This window comes from Chelon labrosus, assembly GCF_963514085.1.
Source record: "Chelon labrosus genome assembly, chromosome: 18".
Classification (NCBI taxonomy): domain Eukaryota; kingdom Metazoa; phylum Chordata; class Actinopteri; order Mugiliformes; family Mugilidae; genus Chelon; species Chelon labrosus.
The window spans coordinates 17,114,492-17,130,602 of record NC_140351.1 but is presented as its reverse complement, the minus strand read 5'-3'; the positions used below and the strand labels follow the sequence as shown (position 1 = coordinate 17,130,602).

General features: G+C 44.2%; 1 protein-coding gene across 1 annotated transcript in view; it reads right to left on the bottom strand.

Annotated features, from left to right (window-relative positions):
* ptprn2 (protein tyrosine phosphatase receptor type N2) overlaps positions 1–16,111 on the bottom strand; it is a gene marked incomplete at its 3' end in the record, with an annotated part of 118,515 nt that overhangs the window by 78,744 nt on the left and 23,660 nt on the right. The window contains exons 4-9 of the mRNA XM_084566781.1: positions 10,532–10,788; positions 7,894–8,347; positions 7,462–7,758; positions 7,156–7,196; positions 6,214–6,632; positions 2,937–3,023 (exon numbers count right to left, since the gene is read on the bottom strand). Of these exons, the coding sequence (XP_084422907.1) occupies positions 2,937–3,023; positions 6,214–6,632; positions 7,156–7,196; positions 7,462–7,758; positions 7,894–8,347; positions 10,532–10,788 (1,555 nt within the window). The remainder of the gene's footprint in view (positions 1–2,936; positions 3,024–6,213; positions 6,633–7,155; positions 7,197–7,461; positions 7,759–7,893; positions 8,348–10,531; positions 10,789–16,111) is intronic.

The following is a 16,111-nucleotide window of genomic DNA, read 5'->3' as shown; positions in this document are numbered from 1 at the left end:
GCGGTGCGCTCTGACCCAGCGCTCGTACTCCAGCCGACTCATATTCAGACGGAGGCTTTCAAACACTCACCTGTCGAGGCCGCGCAGCAAGAGGCACAATGAGCTTGCGTCATGTCCTCCGCCTCGACTATTTTTTGCATGAATGTGCTTTCAATAGTTTTGCAAAAGTAAAAAGATCAGAAGCCAGACAAAAGGGTCCTGTTGTTTTTGTATTCTGTGTGGAATAACGTAAATAAGAAGTGTAGGACACTTGAGAGTGTTTGTCTTGTTTAAGCATCTGTCTGTTGCTTTTAAGCTGAGACACTGGGATCAATGATGTATGCAGATACACTTACAGAAATACTGTAGACATATACAGTGACTCTCCAACTCATTAGGTACACTAGTTAAACCGAATGTGTTCTCATATAACAGCCCTACAATAAATCTTAGCTGCATGAAGGTCACAGTATTGAGCATTTGGTTAAAATAACTGAGAGAGCTGTTGAATTAAATATTGTCATTGTGGAGGCTGGTTTGTAGTACTATTGATTTGTGTTGTACTGACACATGTTTCTATTGTTTTGACAACCCCATTTCAGTCATTGGGCTAGGCTGAATAACAGAAACACTTTTGGGTTTAATTCGATCCAATTTAACAGCACCGCCTCTGAAATGATCTTACAGATGGATGACCACCTTGCTGACGCTGTTTCAACATAAAGTGAACATTATAACGGTCATAAAGGAGGATTTAGTGCAAGGTACCCAAGTCTTCACAAGTGTACCTAATGTTTTAGCAAGTGACTGTAATTCGAAATATTGTTCCTTTATTTAAGCCGAATTAACTATTAGTGTCTTGTTTCTCCAGTGTACCAGTGGATGTGCAGACAAATATAACTGGGCTACCACTGAGGATTTTTTTTTTAAAATCAGAACGATTGTCAAGCAAGTTCTGCAGTCATGAAAAGCACAGTTTTCTGTAGTTTATGGGTGTTTATTTTCAACAGACATCAGTTCAATTTGTTTCAGCCTAAAAATGTTCGGATCATGTCAGTGTTCAGATGTGACTGAGTTATGGTTCAGAGTCAGAGAGGGCTCGTTTTGTCTGATTGGTGCAAACCTCTGCTTTCTCATCAGTATGAGCAGATGTGTAGACCTCCTCTGGACCCAGCTTAAGACTGGGTGATAAGTGATACGTTGAACTACATTTTAAAATACACTGATCAGTCACGACTTCCTGCCAAATCTTGTGTTAGTTGCCCATTTGTCGCCAAAACGGCCCTGAGCTGTCAGGGCATGGACTCCACTAGACCTCTGAAGGTGCGCTGTGGGACCAGATCCTTTAAGTCCTGCAAGTTGCGAGGTGGGGCCTCCGTGGATCGGACTTGTTTGTCCAGCACATCCCACAGATGCTCGATCGGATTACAAGCTGGGGAAATTGGAGGCTAAGTCAACACCTGGAACCACTCCTGAACAAACCTTGCTTTGTGTCAGGAAGCATTACACTGTCATTATCCTACCAGTTCAATGCAATGAACAAGGCTCGCATCTGTCTTCATTTTATATTAAAATTAAAAATCACCGCAACTAATTTTGATAGTTGGGTAGAGTAAAACTTGCTCAGAATAAGAAACTAAGTCCTGTTGAATGATAACAAAATATGGATGGCTTATATTGCCACAGTAAGAATAATAAATACTGATTAATTGTATTCATAAATTATGACTATGTACAGTAAAAGGGGACCAGTGATAGGAATAACTGTGGAAAAGAGGCGTTTATAGATTATTTTTTATACTTTAACCTGAAAACTGTTATTAAGCATGACTAGTTTAACTTGAGTAAAGTGTCCTTTCTCTGCCGCATATATTAAAGATAGTACAGTGCAATAATGCCACAGGCTTTTCTTCAGCATCCAGACATTAATGTGCATCAGGAGTTGATTCTGAGTGATACAAAATGACAGGTGTAATAACAAGATTAACTAAATCGGCGCCGGCGCGATGACACATTCTGGTGTTCTGGCTCGCCAACATTAAATGCGGAGGCTGGGTTTGAAGATAGAGATCAGAACGCCTCCTGGGTTGCATTTATTTCGAGGTCACTGTGTGTATTTTTAATGCTGAGCAGCACATACAGAACGCTCTGACAGTTTTCCCTCTCGCTCACTATTATCTGAGCCGGAACGCTTTGTATCTGCAGTTACAGTGTAGCCGTGCACTGCAGCGCACCTGCTTTGGTGTTCATATGCTGCGGGTGTTAGTGAACCACCCAGACTTCGCTTTTCCTGCAGGAGCGTTTCGAAAAGGCTTGTCAGATCCTAGGTGAACACATCTCCTCTGCCTCCTACACGGTCTGACACCGAATGTACAGCAGAACCAGGGTACGAGCACAAAACAGCCTGGGTTCAAGGACAGTTCGGCTGCTCATTAATATATTAACCGCCTCCTGCTGGACTACTTCTCTATATCCTGCTCTCCATCCACTGCTGTTCCCTTTATCTCTCTTCGTCTATTTGCCTCGAAATAAAAAACGTTTGATGGCTTGACTGCTCTTTTTTTTTTTTTTGACAAGGCGTACAGTGACAATAGTGGCGGTGCAGTGTTTTGAATACAATGGAGACATCAGTATGTGTCTGGAGGTAATTAGGCCTGATTTCTCTCCCCGCAAGAAGTCAAACCCCTCCCAAAAGGTCAGAAAAACAACAAACGCCTACGGTCTCTGGCAGAGTAGCACAGCGCTTTCGAACAAACAAGTCTTGCAGTGACTGGACAACCTTCACTCTGTTTCCCCCGAGCTAAAAGGTACAAAACAACACCGTTTTCAAACGCTTTAAACATGCCCAATTATCTTTTATGCGATGTATGGCTTGTAAACTGCGAGGCGGGCGAACCATCGTGTGTGTGTGTGTGTGACAGAGACAACAGGGATGTTTGTGCCTGTACTGTACATACGAGAGCTGGGTGAGGTCTGCGGCGTGGAGGCTCAGTCTCTGGGTCAGCCGCTCCATCAGGTCCAAGCCCTGGTCGCTGGTGAGGGAGCTGGGGGGAGAACCACACAGAGCAAGGCGTCACGTTTTGGAGATCTACACCCATGCCACATCCAGACAGGCATTCAGCCGTTAAAATGCTATTTTTGTTAGGGAAATGCTGTCACAATTCATACCCACAAATGGGTCATTGCGCACAAGCAAAAGCTATGGTTGTCTGAATGGATGTACCGCACACATTTTGCACACCCGTAGACAGACACACACAAACAAACACACTGTGCCGAGGGAAAAGGGATCAGCTGCCTCTTCAGGCTTGGTAAATCACCTGCTTTTTTTCCAGCAATGAGACAAACAATAAGGTGCAAATGGAACCTGCATGAGGTGTAATGGCTGTATCACATGGACGCTCCTTCCTCTCCCTCTCCCCCTCTCATCTTTCTTCTTCTTCTTCTTCTTCTTCTTCTTTCGCCCACATTGGCTTGCGTTGCGTCGCGCGCACGTTCGACCAAAGCAAAAACATGATAGCGCAAGAGTACACAAGCGCACGGCCACGCACGCACGCGCCCTCGCCGTGAGATGAGAATAATAAGGTGCAAATGGAATGGAGGTGAAGTGTAATGGTGGTCTGATAAAGCCATGCCTCATCTCAGCTCAGTCCGCGGCCGCTCTCTCACTCGGAGAGTAAATCGCCAAGGAAATAGACCAAACAAAGGCAATCTGCCGGCCAGCGCGTTGTGTGGAGGAAATGAGAAGGGCATCCGCACAAACACACTCAGAAAGCTACTTTATTGCTGACAGCTTAACCCGGAACTGCCAAGGTGACACGCACCAAGAAGTCATGGATCATAATGAGACATTGTTCGAATTGTGTTAGCGCTCCGTCGCAGAGAAATGTGAAATAAACTGGGAAACAATTTCATGCAGCACTGGGTATTGAGTGCACGATCACTTGTATGTTCATTTTTCAGACACTCAGCAACATCTTGAGTTAAAAAGGGTTTCATTTTTATTTATTTTTTTTACATATTCAAGGCAAAATTATGCTGAAATATTTTGTTTAGCCTGCATGTGACACCACATTACAGCGGCTCTTGCTCTAAAACAACCGTGTAGTGTGCACGAGTGGCTGATTCACTGCACCTTTGAGAGAGTGGGAGGTTCTTTTATTTTCCTCCACTTTTTGAGGGGTTTTGAAAGTTAAAGACTCACCAAAGCAATTCCAGGCACGTTTGCATCCCTCTGCGGTAATTCTAGCAACTGGAGAGCTCCGGGAGTGACTTGGTTGTTGATGCTAGCACTTTTCCCCTTGGGTTTCTCTCTGTCTCTTTCTCTTCTATCCATACCTCTCTGCTTCCCTCTCCACACAACGCGCCAGCCCACCTTCTTCCTATCCCCCAAACCCCCCGCTAACACCACCACCACCACAATGTCAGGAGCTGTCAGATAAGCAGGTTTGCGTAGCCTCACTGCAGGGTGTGAAGAAGCAGGGGATAACAACTATGTAATCATGAGGTCTGCAGCAAATTCAGAACCACCTCTATAGGCCAACTACAGGTGTCTATTAGCTGAGGATAGACAAGGAGGAGGAGGAGGTGAAGATATTTCTCTCAGAAGGTGACCTGTTCTTTTCCCCTGGCACAAACTCGCCTATAAAGTCCACCTATATCTTAATCTGCTATTCCTATTTGTGTGGCAATAAGGTGACAAAGACTGTATCCATCAGGCCTTTATAAGACTACGTGTGTTGAACAGGTGAAGGACAACCAACTGACACCGGACTTGATAACGCCATAAAGGGATTTGAGAGAGGGCCAGGGGCGAAGACACAGTCGATAGGAACTTATCTTTGCTGAGCCTGAGCTGAGTGAGAGGTAAGAGAGGAGGAGAGTGTGGGGTGGGGGGGGAGGGAGAGGGAACTTGGCTCCCCTCCCTGACAAAGTATCATCATTAAAGCTGTAATACGGCGCAGTAATACCCACACACTGAGGGATTTATCATCCCTGCTATTGTAATCAGGTACAGCACACACTAAGGATTTCAAACTACAGCGTGCGTTCCCATAAAGACGTGGAGACGTGGGAGGTTTTGACAGAAACTGCGTCTCTTTAAGGTGGTTTTAAGTAGGTGAACAAAGCAGATATGGGCTTGGTATCAAGGTATGTAAAATGCATTGAAACAGGTCCAAAAGTATGACTGATGACTGGACGGTGGAGAGAAAATACTCCTATGTGAAGCAGTGACTCAGATGACGAGTGAGAGAGTTGTTGGTGCTGCTTTAAAATATGTATGTTTTTGAGGACTTAGGTAACCGAGGTTCATGACATACCATAGACAAACCTGTAGACTCCTGTAAACCGATCAGCCACAACATTAAAACCACCAAAGAGTGACGTGAATAACACTGACGATCTCGTTAAGTTGTAATGTTCTTCCGGGAAACCTCACCCTGGCTTTTATGTGAACATTACTTTGATACCACCTGAACATTGTTGCAGACCAATCACGCTCCCATGGCAACAGTGAGGAGGTGTTCCTTGGATCCTGGTGCTATGTGTTCCCCAGATAAGTGACATCACGTGGTGTAAAAGAATACAGGCCACCTTCTTCCATTGCTCTTCCAGTGCCCATTGTAAAAGCTTTCAGCAGTGGACAGTGGACTGACTGGTCTGAGTCTACGCAAGCCCGTACAAGACAAACCGGGATGATCTATGTGTCCTGACACCTTTCTATTAGAACCGGCTTTCACTTTTTCAGCCGTATAAGCCTTCGCTCCCCACGTGCATCAGTGAGCCTTAGCCACCCATGACCCTGTCACTGCTTCACTGCTTTCCTTCCTTGGACCACTTTTGATAGATGCTGACCACTTCAGACCAGGAACACCCCTCAAGAGCTGCAGTTTTGGAGATGCTCTGACCCAGTTGTCTAGACGTCACAATTTGTCCCTTGTCAAAGTCGCTCAAACCCTTCCACTGGCCCATTTTGTCCGCTTCTCACTTCAACTTTGAGGACAAAATCTTCACTTCCTGCCACCCACTGACAGGTGCCATGATGAGATCATCCATGCTATTTGCTAGATCGTAATATTATGGCTGATCGGCAATGGGTTCTTATTGATGTAAACATTATAAAACAAATCCGCAGATAATATAAATGCAGTTGACAGACGTTCAAGTCTACTTTATCCCAGACAGCAATGTATTTTATATAAGTCTGTTTAATTCAATAGACCACACACTCACTCTGAACCTGTGATAATGTAGCCAAAGTGTCTGTCCTTCCCCCGGCTGGAAAACTCCTTCACCGCCACATGGACCAGCTGTGTTTTGACTCTCATGTCCTTCTTCTGAGGCTCCTCCAGCTGCTTCTTCCCCTCTGGGGTCTGAACGCCCTGCATCCACTTCTCGATCTCTGAGTCCACCTGCGCCTCGGGCCTCTCTGCCCCGCCGATCAAACGCTGGGTGGAGCCCTCCTTTGCGGGCACAGCAACAGTCTTCTCTTCCCAGCGGTGGGGTGCTAGGTCCTGCGTTGTCCGGCTATGGACGTTCTCCATCCCGACCGTTTTCTGGAGGGGAGCCTGTGGTCCACTGTTGACCCCCGGAGCATCATCAAAGGGCTGCATGTTGAGGTAGTCGAGCAGCTTGGAGAAGAAGGCTGTATGCTGTTTTAATAAATGAATGGATAATAAATGAAGATTTCTCTTTAGGACAGTGAAGACATTTCTCTTATTTTTACATTCATATTACTATCATGATTTTCTTTTGAATTAAGTTGTGAGGAAATTGAAGTACTTTGAATGGAACCGCTTTCATTGTCAGGGTAAGAAAGGGGTAAGGTATGAATGTATGAATGTGAAGGTATGAGTACTGGTCCAAGGTCTAATAATCAAAAATTTCTTTTCAAATTATTTAAGAATGCATTTAAAAGCTTAACTTACTGACTGTAGTTAAACAAGATATTTTACTTCATATCATACTATTCAGTGAAAACATTGGTATGGACGACAGTGAAGGAATATTGCAGTCGTGAGTTTCCTTTTAAGTTGTAATAACTCAACAGTCTACACAACTTTGAAATGATTTCCATTTGAAGTAGCATTCAAAAGAGAGTAAAGTGTAAGTTTGGACATGTCTCGCTCCCCGAGAAACCAATTTGTTGGTTGAGCAGAGTAATTTTAAATTCACCTTGTCAACAGGCTCTTTGTCTGCACCGTCTATTTGTTGGCCTGGAAACAAACACAATGTATGTGAGCAGATTGTGTGAAAAACTGAAGTTCTCTTTTTCTATTTAGCAACAGTTTTGACTCAAAATCAAAGACTCAAAAATACACTTGGCAGCATTGTTTGTGAGGATTATATAATCAAAGCCATATTAAAGCATATGTAGACTTACAATGGCTGGTACTCTTGCGTCTATGACACTAAACACACACATAACTAACGTGAAAGCTGCCAGCTTTTAATCTCTCTCTCTTCAGCAGAAACACCAACCTTGTGGTTTTATTCTCAGCGTCTCTTTCAGGTTTAGATCTTGCTCTTTATCTGATTTCAGGTCCTGATCTTGATTCAGATGCACTGCTGCCAATGGCTCCCTGTTACCCTCTTTGTCCCCCCTGGAGTCAGTGGCTCCTGGTCCTGGCTGAGCACCAAGCGCAGGCCGCTGCTCATGCACCTCCTGCAGAGCTCCTGTGATGACCGCAGCCAGCTGGTCCAAGTCTTTGTCCATCAAAGTCCCCGTGTTGACGCTGTGCCTCCCCAGCTGGTTGACAACATTTTGGATGAATCGCTCTGCACAGAAAGAGAAGAATGAGAAACCCACAAAAGAAATCTGAAAACAACTTCAAAAACAGGAAGTACTGTATGTGGAGCAAAAAGTAAAAAGCCAGATTGTGGAAAAATAAGCTACAAAAGAGCTGATCTTACCATCCACGACACTAAGAGGCTGTTTCCCGGTGATTCTGTTTGAGCCGATCTTGGACAGCAGTCTGTCTAGATTAGGCCTTTCAGTTTTGGATCCAAAAGCCACCTGAGTCTGCGGCTCTGCATGGTCGCTTGGCGCTGGCTGCATGTAGCTGAGGTAGTGGAGATTTCCTTTGGGCAGGACAGCCTCACCGCCCGGGGTTCCCTGCTGAGTGCCTGGTTCCCCGGCAAGGAGGCGTTCCAGATGGCTGGAAAGGAGCTTGCTCCTTCCTGGGTCCTGCTTGGAGTAGGTTATACTGAGCTTGGGGTGCCTTCCCTCTCCACTCTGGGTAAAGACTTTGGTGACTGGAGGTTGTCCAGCTCCTTTCTGAAGGCTGTAGAGGGTCGTCTCCTTCCAGCCTTGTTGGGGTTTTGGCCGGCTGGGCTCTAAATGACCGTCAGACTTGATATCTTCATCCTGCAACACAGCATACCACATTTAGAGCTTTGTTGAGGAGTCAGACCAAATTACAGCAGCTGTGACTTTCAGCTGGATTACCACTTTGGTCCACGCTTTAAGCATCATGTCTACTATCTGATCAAATGACAGTAACAGCATGGACGCCTCAGAGAAGACAGTTGAGGAGCCCAGACGAAACCCATTCTACCGTGACATGCGGAATATGTAAGTCAGTCCTGAAATATAAAAGTACTACTGATATGCACACTCATCTGCAAAGGCATCCACTAACGCTAGCAGAAGAACGGTCCAAATCCTCTCGACTTTCATTGTCAAAGTTATCAGAGAAATACTGTTTTTTAACCCTGCTACATTATCCCATCTTACAACACGCTGTGGAGAACTATTAAATGCTATTGATGCTAATGAGGCTGAGTTGCAGCCTGTTTTTATACAGGCTATGCATATCTGCAGCACACAGTATGTAGCACATGAGCTGTCTGTTCTTAGCATATGCATTCAGGTCAAGAATATAGATTAATTTTGGTGTCGACTTGACTTTCATCATATAACAGTCGACTTCAAAAAATCTGAACTCGTGCGACCCCTTGAACCTACACATTAAAGATGTTATAATTGTCATTATGTCAGCATGCTGGTATTAGCACACGTGCCTAAAACTCCTGTTTTAATATTTTAATGTTTTCAACATTCATATGATAAATCACCAGCCTCGTCTGAGCTCTGCATTAGTGCTTCTTCTCAGCAAGAACATTAAAGGGCTGGTTCTGGGTCAGCATTGTTGTGACAGGTTTTAGTATAAAAAGAGAAGCAACCTGGACTCGACGAGACGGGACAGGATATGAATAAGGATTCTAGATCAAAGACAACTGCCCTTGGAAATTGCATTATGGAAATCAAAGATGAGATAGTGTCACTCAAAGAGTAATTTCATGCATTGCCACAACACACAACACAACTTTAAAAGCATATCCTCTCTGTCAGAGAAGTAGAAGCAATCCCTTATCTAAAGAGAAAAAAAATAAATAGAAATTATGAGTCATCTGATTTCAAAGTTATGCATTTGAGTTTATATTTGACACATGAATAATGAATAATGCATTTACATCACAATGCAATGGTACACAGGCATTTAGAGGCCCTTTAACCATTTGGCATTGTAGATGAGTTTAATATTGGCACCAGAATGTGTGGTTTTGTCCTTTCTTCTCTCCGTGTGAGGAAGAGGAATCATTCTTCTCATCTGAATCATAAGAGCCCACGCTTCATCTCAGCGTACAGTACATCCGATCCTGAACAGCATCATTATCCATGTCGCTGCTGCACTAATGCTAGCTATCTCCCTTGGTGCCATTTTCTGTCCTTCAAATGTATATAGAGAAAATGTCAGTCTTTCCGGGCACGGCATGCAGAGAGGCCATAATGGCATTAACACAGCAAGATGGGGGTGCTCTGCCATTCATGCTAACCATGTTTGTCTTTTTCCATCACACCACACAACAAAGGGCCTCATTTCATCAATAAGGAAGGTCCTGAACTCTTCAACTTTGCATTATGGCTGCAGTGACACAGCAGCAGGAAGCGGCTCGGCTGTGAGGGATGCAAAGCACATTTAACACAAAAGCTGGCGTTCCATCCTAAATATGAGGATTGAATAATGTAAAGAGGTGATGGGAGATCTTTGTGAAAAAAGGGTCCACGCTCAGCGGGTGAGGGAGAGAAGATGGACTGCAAGAAACAAAAGCAAAGCGGGGATGAGAGGGTGACCCCAGCAAAAGACAGATACTGATTCTTTGTCAAAATGAATAGGAGGAGGCCCTTCCATAATTTAGCCAAGGAAGATATATCCTAGCATTAAAGCTAGACCTAAATGCTCCATCGTTAGCCAAGACGTTAGCATACGTTTACAGTCTAGTATGTATCATTACTAAAGTTGATTCACTTGCCTGAGACAGACAAAGAATATATATATTAGCCACCAAAACATTATTTTCCTTAATTCTACTGAATCTAATTGTTTCTTTAGACCCTGATCCTGTCTCTCAAAGGCCACTTCTTTCAAACCAAAATATACAGAGATCTAAATTCTAATGTTACCTTTCTGTAAAGTATTTTACTTTACTTCTTCTACCACAGACCTGTATGTATTGGTCACACTTGTTCATTTCACCGGACTCTTACCTGGACCTCGGCTAACTCTCGCTGGACTCCTGCTTGTCCATCCACCTCAGCCTGTGGCAGGAAGCCCAGCCCCGTCAGGTACCGCTGAAGGTTTCTGCTCAGCTCCGCCTGTGCAGGCCTCAGTTTCCTGTCTCTGGAGGTGCTGTAGGCGGTCAGGGGGCTCGTGGGTGCGGCCTGATGGCGGAGGGGGATCCTCCTCAATTTGGAGAGCTCTCTGGAGATAACCTGCTGAGTGATGTCGTCCTGCCACGTGAAACCTGTTGAAATTTGAAATGCCAAGCGATTAAACTAGGATAGCACGCAATGTCAAGATTTATCAGTCTGATCTGACTTGCACTTTGGGTATCTAAAAGTGCAACAACTTACTGCTTTATAACCTAGAATACAATTTTAAACAGCTCTTGAACAGTAAATATATATATATATCTCCGTTGAAAAAGGCCAAACACTTGTATTTAAACTACTGTGATAAACAAAAGGTATGCTACTACACCCAAAGATATAAAGCTTCTGACAGAGAATGTTTAGTTTGTCTCGCTGTTGAAATGACTACTACTATTCGTCAGTTACTCTGTTGATTTGCTTCTTGTCTCAGTCCTAAAGCCATCACACTAAAATGAGTGCAAACAAGACCTGCAAAACAAGAAGGCAACACTTCAAGTGTCAAGAAAATAAGCTGCAACGAGACATCTACCTTCACTTTAAGGGTGTGTTCACACGTACATCTTGTTCCGATTAAAGGGCAATCGAGGCAAAGCTTCCAAGCGCCTTTTCGGACTAAGAGCTTACACATAGTTTTCGGATTGGTCTTAATTTTGCTGGAAAATTTGGTGCTTGAGTTTCAGGCAATCAGGAGATGATTAAATCAAAAATGGAGAATCAGCAGCGAGTGTGGAATAATTGCTGGTATGTGGTTCACGTACCAGTGTTCTGTATATATGAACGCATTCAGTTTGATCGAGGATCTAGGCTACGCATAGAAAACTATTTGTAGAAGTACACGGTGAGAAGGTGCCCTGCTGCTGCCAGACACGTCAGATGGAGAAGACACACTCCAAAGGCAATGACTTATTAACCCAGTGGTTTCTCTTACAAATATGCTTCAGGTAAACTGCTTGGTAATGTAATTATAAGGTTATAAATAGTAGGTCATATGGTTCTGTGGGTAACCTACGTTCCCACTGCAAACGGAACGATTGCGAGCAGGCTGAGATCCCTCTCTAATTGGTCTCTGCTCGACTGGTGTGTGCCGGAATGGACTGTGATCGCTGTGTTTACACCAGCGCAAATGACACGACCTGGGGTGAACGCTCCAGTTTTTGGAACAACTAATTAAGTGCGAAAGCACCGTAGGTCTATGACCATATGTATATGTGAGATGGTATGCACAAATAATATATGCCTTTGAAATGTAGACTACTGTATATCACTGAAAGATCCTGTTCCTGCACAGCTGCTGCGATGTCTCTGTCAACCTTCTCATTGTAATCAAACGTTTTTTTTTTTTCATCTGGAAATATTGGTAGAGCTGTTTCTTCAGCGCACTTCTGTGTTCTCCGCTCCGGGGATATTGTTCCGCTTCTCTGCATAACAGAGTAAACATAACGGCACAAAACAAAACAGCAAGGATGAATCTGAATCTAAAATGATTGCACACTAAAAGGAAAACACGGCTACACATGCACCCATGCATGCACACATGTAGAGATACATGTATACATAGACATGTGTACACACAAACAGACACACACACACTGACACCACAGCCAGTCAACAAGCCTGGGGAGAATGTCACACTGTGGCCTGACGCCGTGCCAACATCTCTGCTAATTGCCAACACATAGTTGGGATGCAGAACTCCTGGGCAGGGGCAAAGCGCTGTGGTGCCAGGACCAGATGGAGCTACCCAAGCAAAAAAGATACCCAAAACATGGCTCCATTCCCAATATGCCAAGAGGCGCAGGATTCCATCGGCAGAGAGCGTACGAATACCAAAGACATTACACTTTTTTAAAGCGCCAAGATGTCCACTGATGACACTTCCATTCCAGGGCAGAAGCATTTCTTAATGAGAGGCAAGTAATTCTGTTTCACGGCCGGCTCAGATTCCTAGCACACCTAACCTTTTACCGGACTCATCTAAAGAAACAATGATGTGCTCCTAATGATATGGACACGGCTAACATCAATAAACAGCCTGGGTGGAAATATGCGAAACTATCAACACTGCAGAATGTCTTCATTAGCCTGGTTTCTCACCCTTAGACGCTGGATACTCTCATAGATATTCATAAGCGCCAGATGAGGATCTGAGCAATGCAGAGCAGCTACAGATGCCTCCAGTCATTCTTGGCAGCGCTGAATGGAGCACAAAGCAGCGTATGTTGTCACTGTTCTGGAACGCGGCTCAGCCATCCATCCGTACAACAATGACAGTTAACTACCCGTGGCTTACCCGCTGTGGTGCATACTTGCTATATATTACTGTGGTGATGATCATTTATGCTATCATCAGCAGCGATGGGGAAATCAGGTCTGGCTCCAGCCCTAAAGGATCCATATGGTACCTGCGGTTTACTACAGCTGGTTAAATGGGTTCAGAGTAAACTGTGATGGCGCCCGCAAACAAGACGAGGCTGGCTTCATTGACTGTGACACCTCTATCCCCTCTGTCTCCAGGGGGATGCACTCATTTCCATACATACCATGTGTTTTTGTGTGTCCGCGACTCGCACACTTGAGGGAGAAGGTACACCGGCGCAAATTACAGAATCAAAATGAGCCATTTGGTGAAAAAGAAAAAGTCAGGAGGAAAAGTGCCGGGGCCTTTGCGGTTGGATTCCTCTCAATCAACCTCTCAGCTGATTATCCTGGCACTGAGGAGCTAAATGTCATGCAAATTCATCTGTAAGTCCGGGGAAAGAGCAGGCTCCGTCATCAAGTGCTGCCGCTTTTTTTCCCCCCCTGTTAAGGATAGCATCCCGTCTCAGGCAAATGCCTCGGTTAATTAACGCCTCGCCATTAGCGCAACAGCTTTCAAACAAGCAAGATATTTCTGCTGGCCTCCTGTCTGTTTTCTGTGTGACAGAGAAGAGCGAGGCAGAGAGGGGGCCTCCTAAATATTCAAAGCCTATTAGATGGGATCCTGTCTACACGTCTTGTTGTTTCATCTGCTGTTTTTGAAATGCAGATTTTCCCCTTTCCTTTACTTCTGTCCACCGACTGATTTTAAAGGCATTAATGGAAAAGAGTGTGAATAATTTAGGGCCGAGTTCTACCTAATTAGACAAAACGCAATGTGTCACTCCAAATTTGACACATAAATTAAACCAAGAGAGCAATGGAGAGGCTGGTGGTAAAATATGGTTCTACTGATTAGCCCCATTTGTAATATATAGTCCAGTTCTGTGAGTTTAGTGTTGATATTTCAGACATAATAAAACATACAAGTCTGGCTTCCCAGCATGTGCTTTAAGAAACATAATAATTTTGCCCAGCTTCAAAATCTGCAGCAGAAATTAGCCTTCACAGACGTGAATAGTCGCGCTGCATGATTTAATAAAGCCCCCTTGTTTTCCCTCATCACAAGTTGTTTTATTTTTTTCCACAGCCTGTTAGCGTGTGATCTGTTCTCTCCAGTACTATCTAGCAAGCTTGTGAGGGAACAGACCGAGCAGGACACGAGGTAAAAAAAACAAAAAACAGAATAGGTTTAGTTGCTGGTCTGTCAAAGAAAACATGAAGGACCATAAGTAACATGTTGTTTCAAAAGCACTGGAGGGACGTGATGTCAGTTTATGGTCACTGATTCTCCCTGACGGACAACTCCTGTCAATGGAGCTAATGCAAATGTCACAATGCATCATCTTACTTGACTTGTCTGGACTATGAGAGGATCTGCTGCTGTAAACAGGGTCAGGAGGTCAATCTGCTGCGGGTCACTGTAGTTTAGTGGTCCATCAGCTGTATATACCACCGCTACATCCTGACGTGACTCCTTCTGAGGTGAAGTGCACGGAGCTTGTCAACAACACACGGACCAGGAACTGAACAATATCACAAAACTTTGCAGGAATTATGCAGAACAATCTGCGTTTTCTTGTGTCTTGGAGTGGAACTACGGCTAAACCCAGTCTCTCTATGCTGGTCCAGCATTCTCTACTGTATAGCCTGAGATTGTCTCTGAAGGCAGATTGACTGGCCGTAGTAAGATATCATACTTTTTTTGAACAACAGTGGGCTTCATTCATTGTTTTAAATCAAGCATGAGCTAACGCTAACGCCAAACTCAGTTTAATGTACCCAGCTCATTTGATGTCTTTAATTATTTTTATTTAACCTTTATTTTACCAGGTTTGTCCCATTGAGGTCCAAGATCTATTTTACAAGGGAGACCCAGCAAAGAGCGGCAGCTACACACATTCAACAAGAATTAACATAAAAACACAACATAAAATCACGGACTAAAATAGAGAGGCACACAGACGAACAGGACTCAGCAGATTTCACCCTCGAAGTTTGAGATGAGACTGTAGGTTGTTCCAAGCAGCAGGAGCAGAAAACCTAAAAGCTATCTTTCAGTTCGTACATTACACTGCACAAACTGCAGTATGTCCTTACAACAGAGACTGAATTTTCCACATTTCAAGTTTAAAATAGAAGATAAATACGTAGGAATCGTGACAAAATGGATGGATTTGTAAATAAAAACATACCACTGAATAAGGCGGCATGTACATAAAGCAGGCCAGTTCCCTTTTGAATATAACACGCAATGGTGAGCAAGAGATCCCCAGTTTGTGATGAATCTCAGAGCCGCATGATACACGCTATCGAGCTTTACTGTATTTTGCCTATAAAAGGAATTTTAGATGTATGCTAAAAGGCTGTGGACGGGCATTTATTTAAAGTCGAACAGACGTCATCCATAGGATTCCCAAAGAGCGGATCTCAGTCTCAGCGTGGTGACTCCGGCTGTCTCGTCATTGCCTGACTCGACCTAACTCTTTAAATCCAGAGTATTGTTCTTACTGCAACCCCAGGAGCAGCACTCCAACATGGAGAATCCAAACACTCACAGACTGACGATTTCTGTTCAAGGGAGGGGTTTAGAAAGCTACCGTTTAAATACTCATTAAATCATTTTAATATATTGTACATTGTATTCAAATCACTGCAGTTGCTGAATTAGCTCCTGCACGTGTGTACATTCATACAATCCCGGGCTGCGCAAATACACCCGCGCATTTAGCAGAGCCGTAATGATTCCAGAGCAATATGACAGCAGCCTGCATGTGAAATGTGTAGACACACTGCGGCTGCACGCGGCGAATACTAAAGTTGCCTGGGCTTTGGGTGCCGTGTGATATAAAAGTCATTTGCAGTTGAATGACAGGGCCTTGCATTCACAAGGCATTGTGGCGAAAATGTAATACCAGACAATGTGCTGCGCCAACGGGGACACATCCAGACAACCCGAGCCCTTTTGTACAAGGGTCAATTCCTATTGATCTGAATGACATTGGTGTTGTGCGGTGAGCCTAGATTGTGTGATTTCTACCTGCTCTGATGCAAGATAAA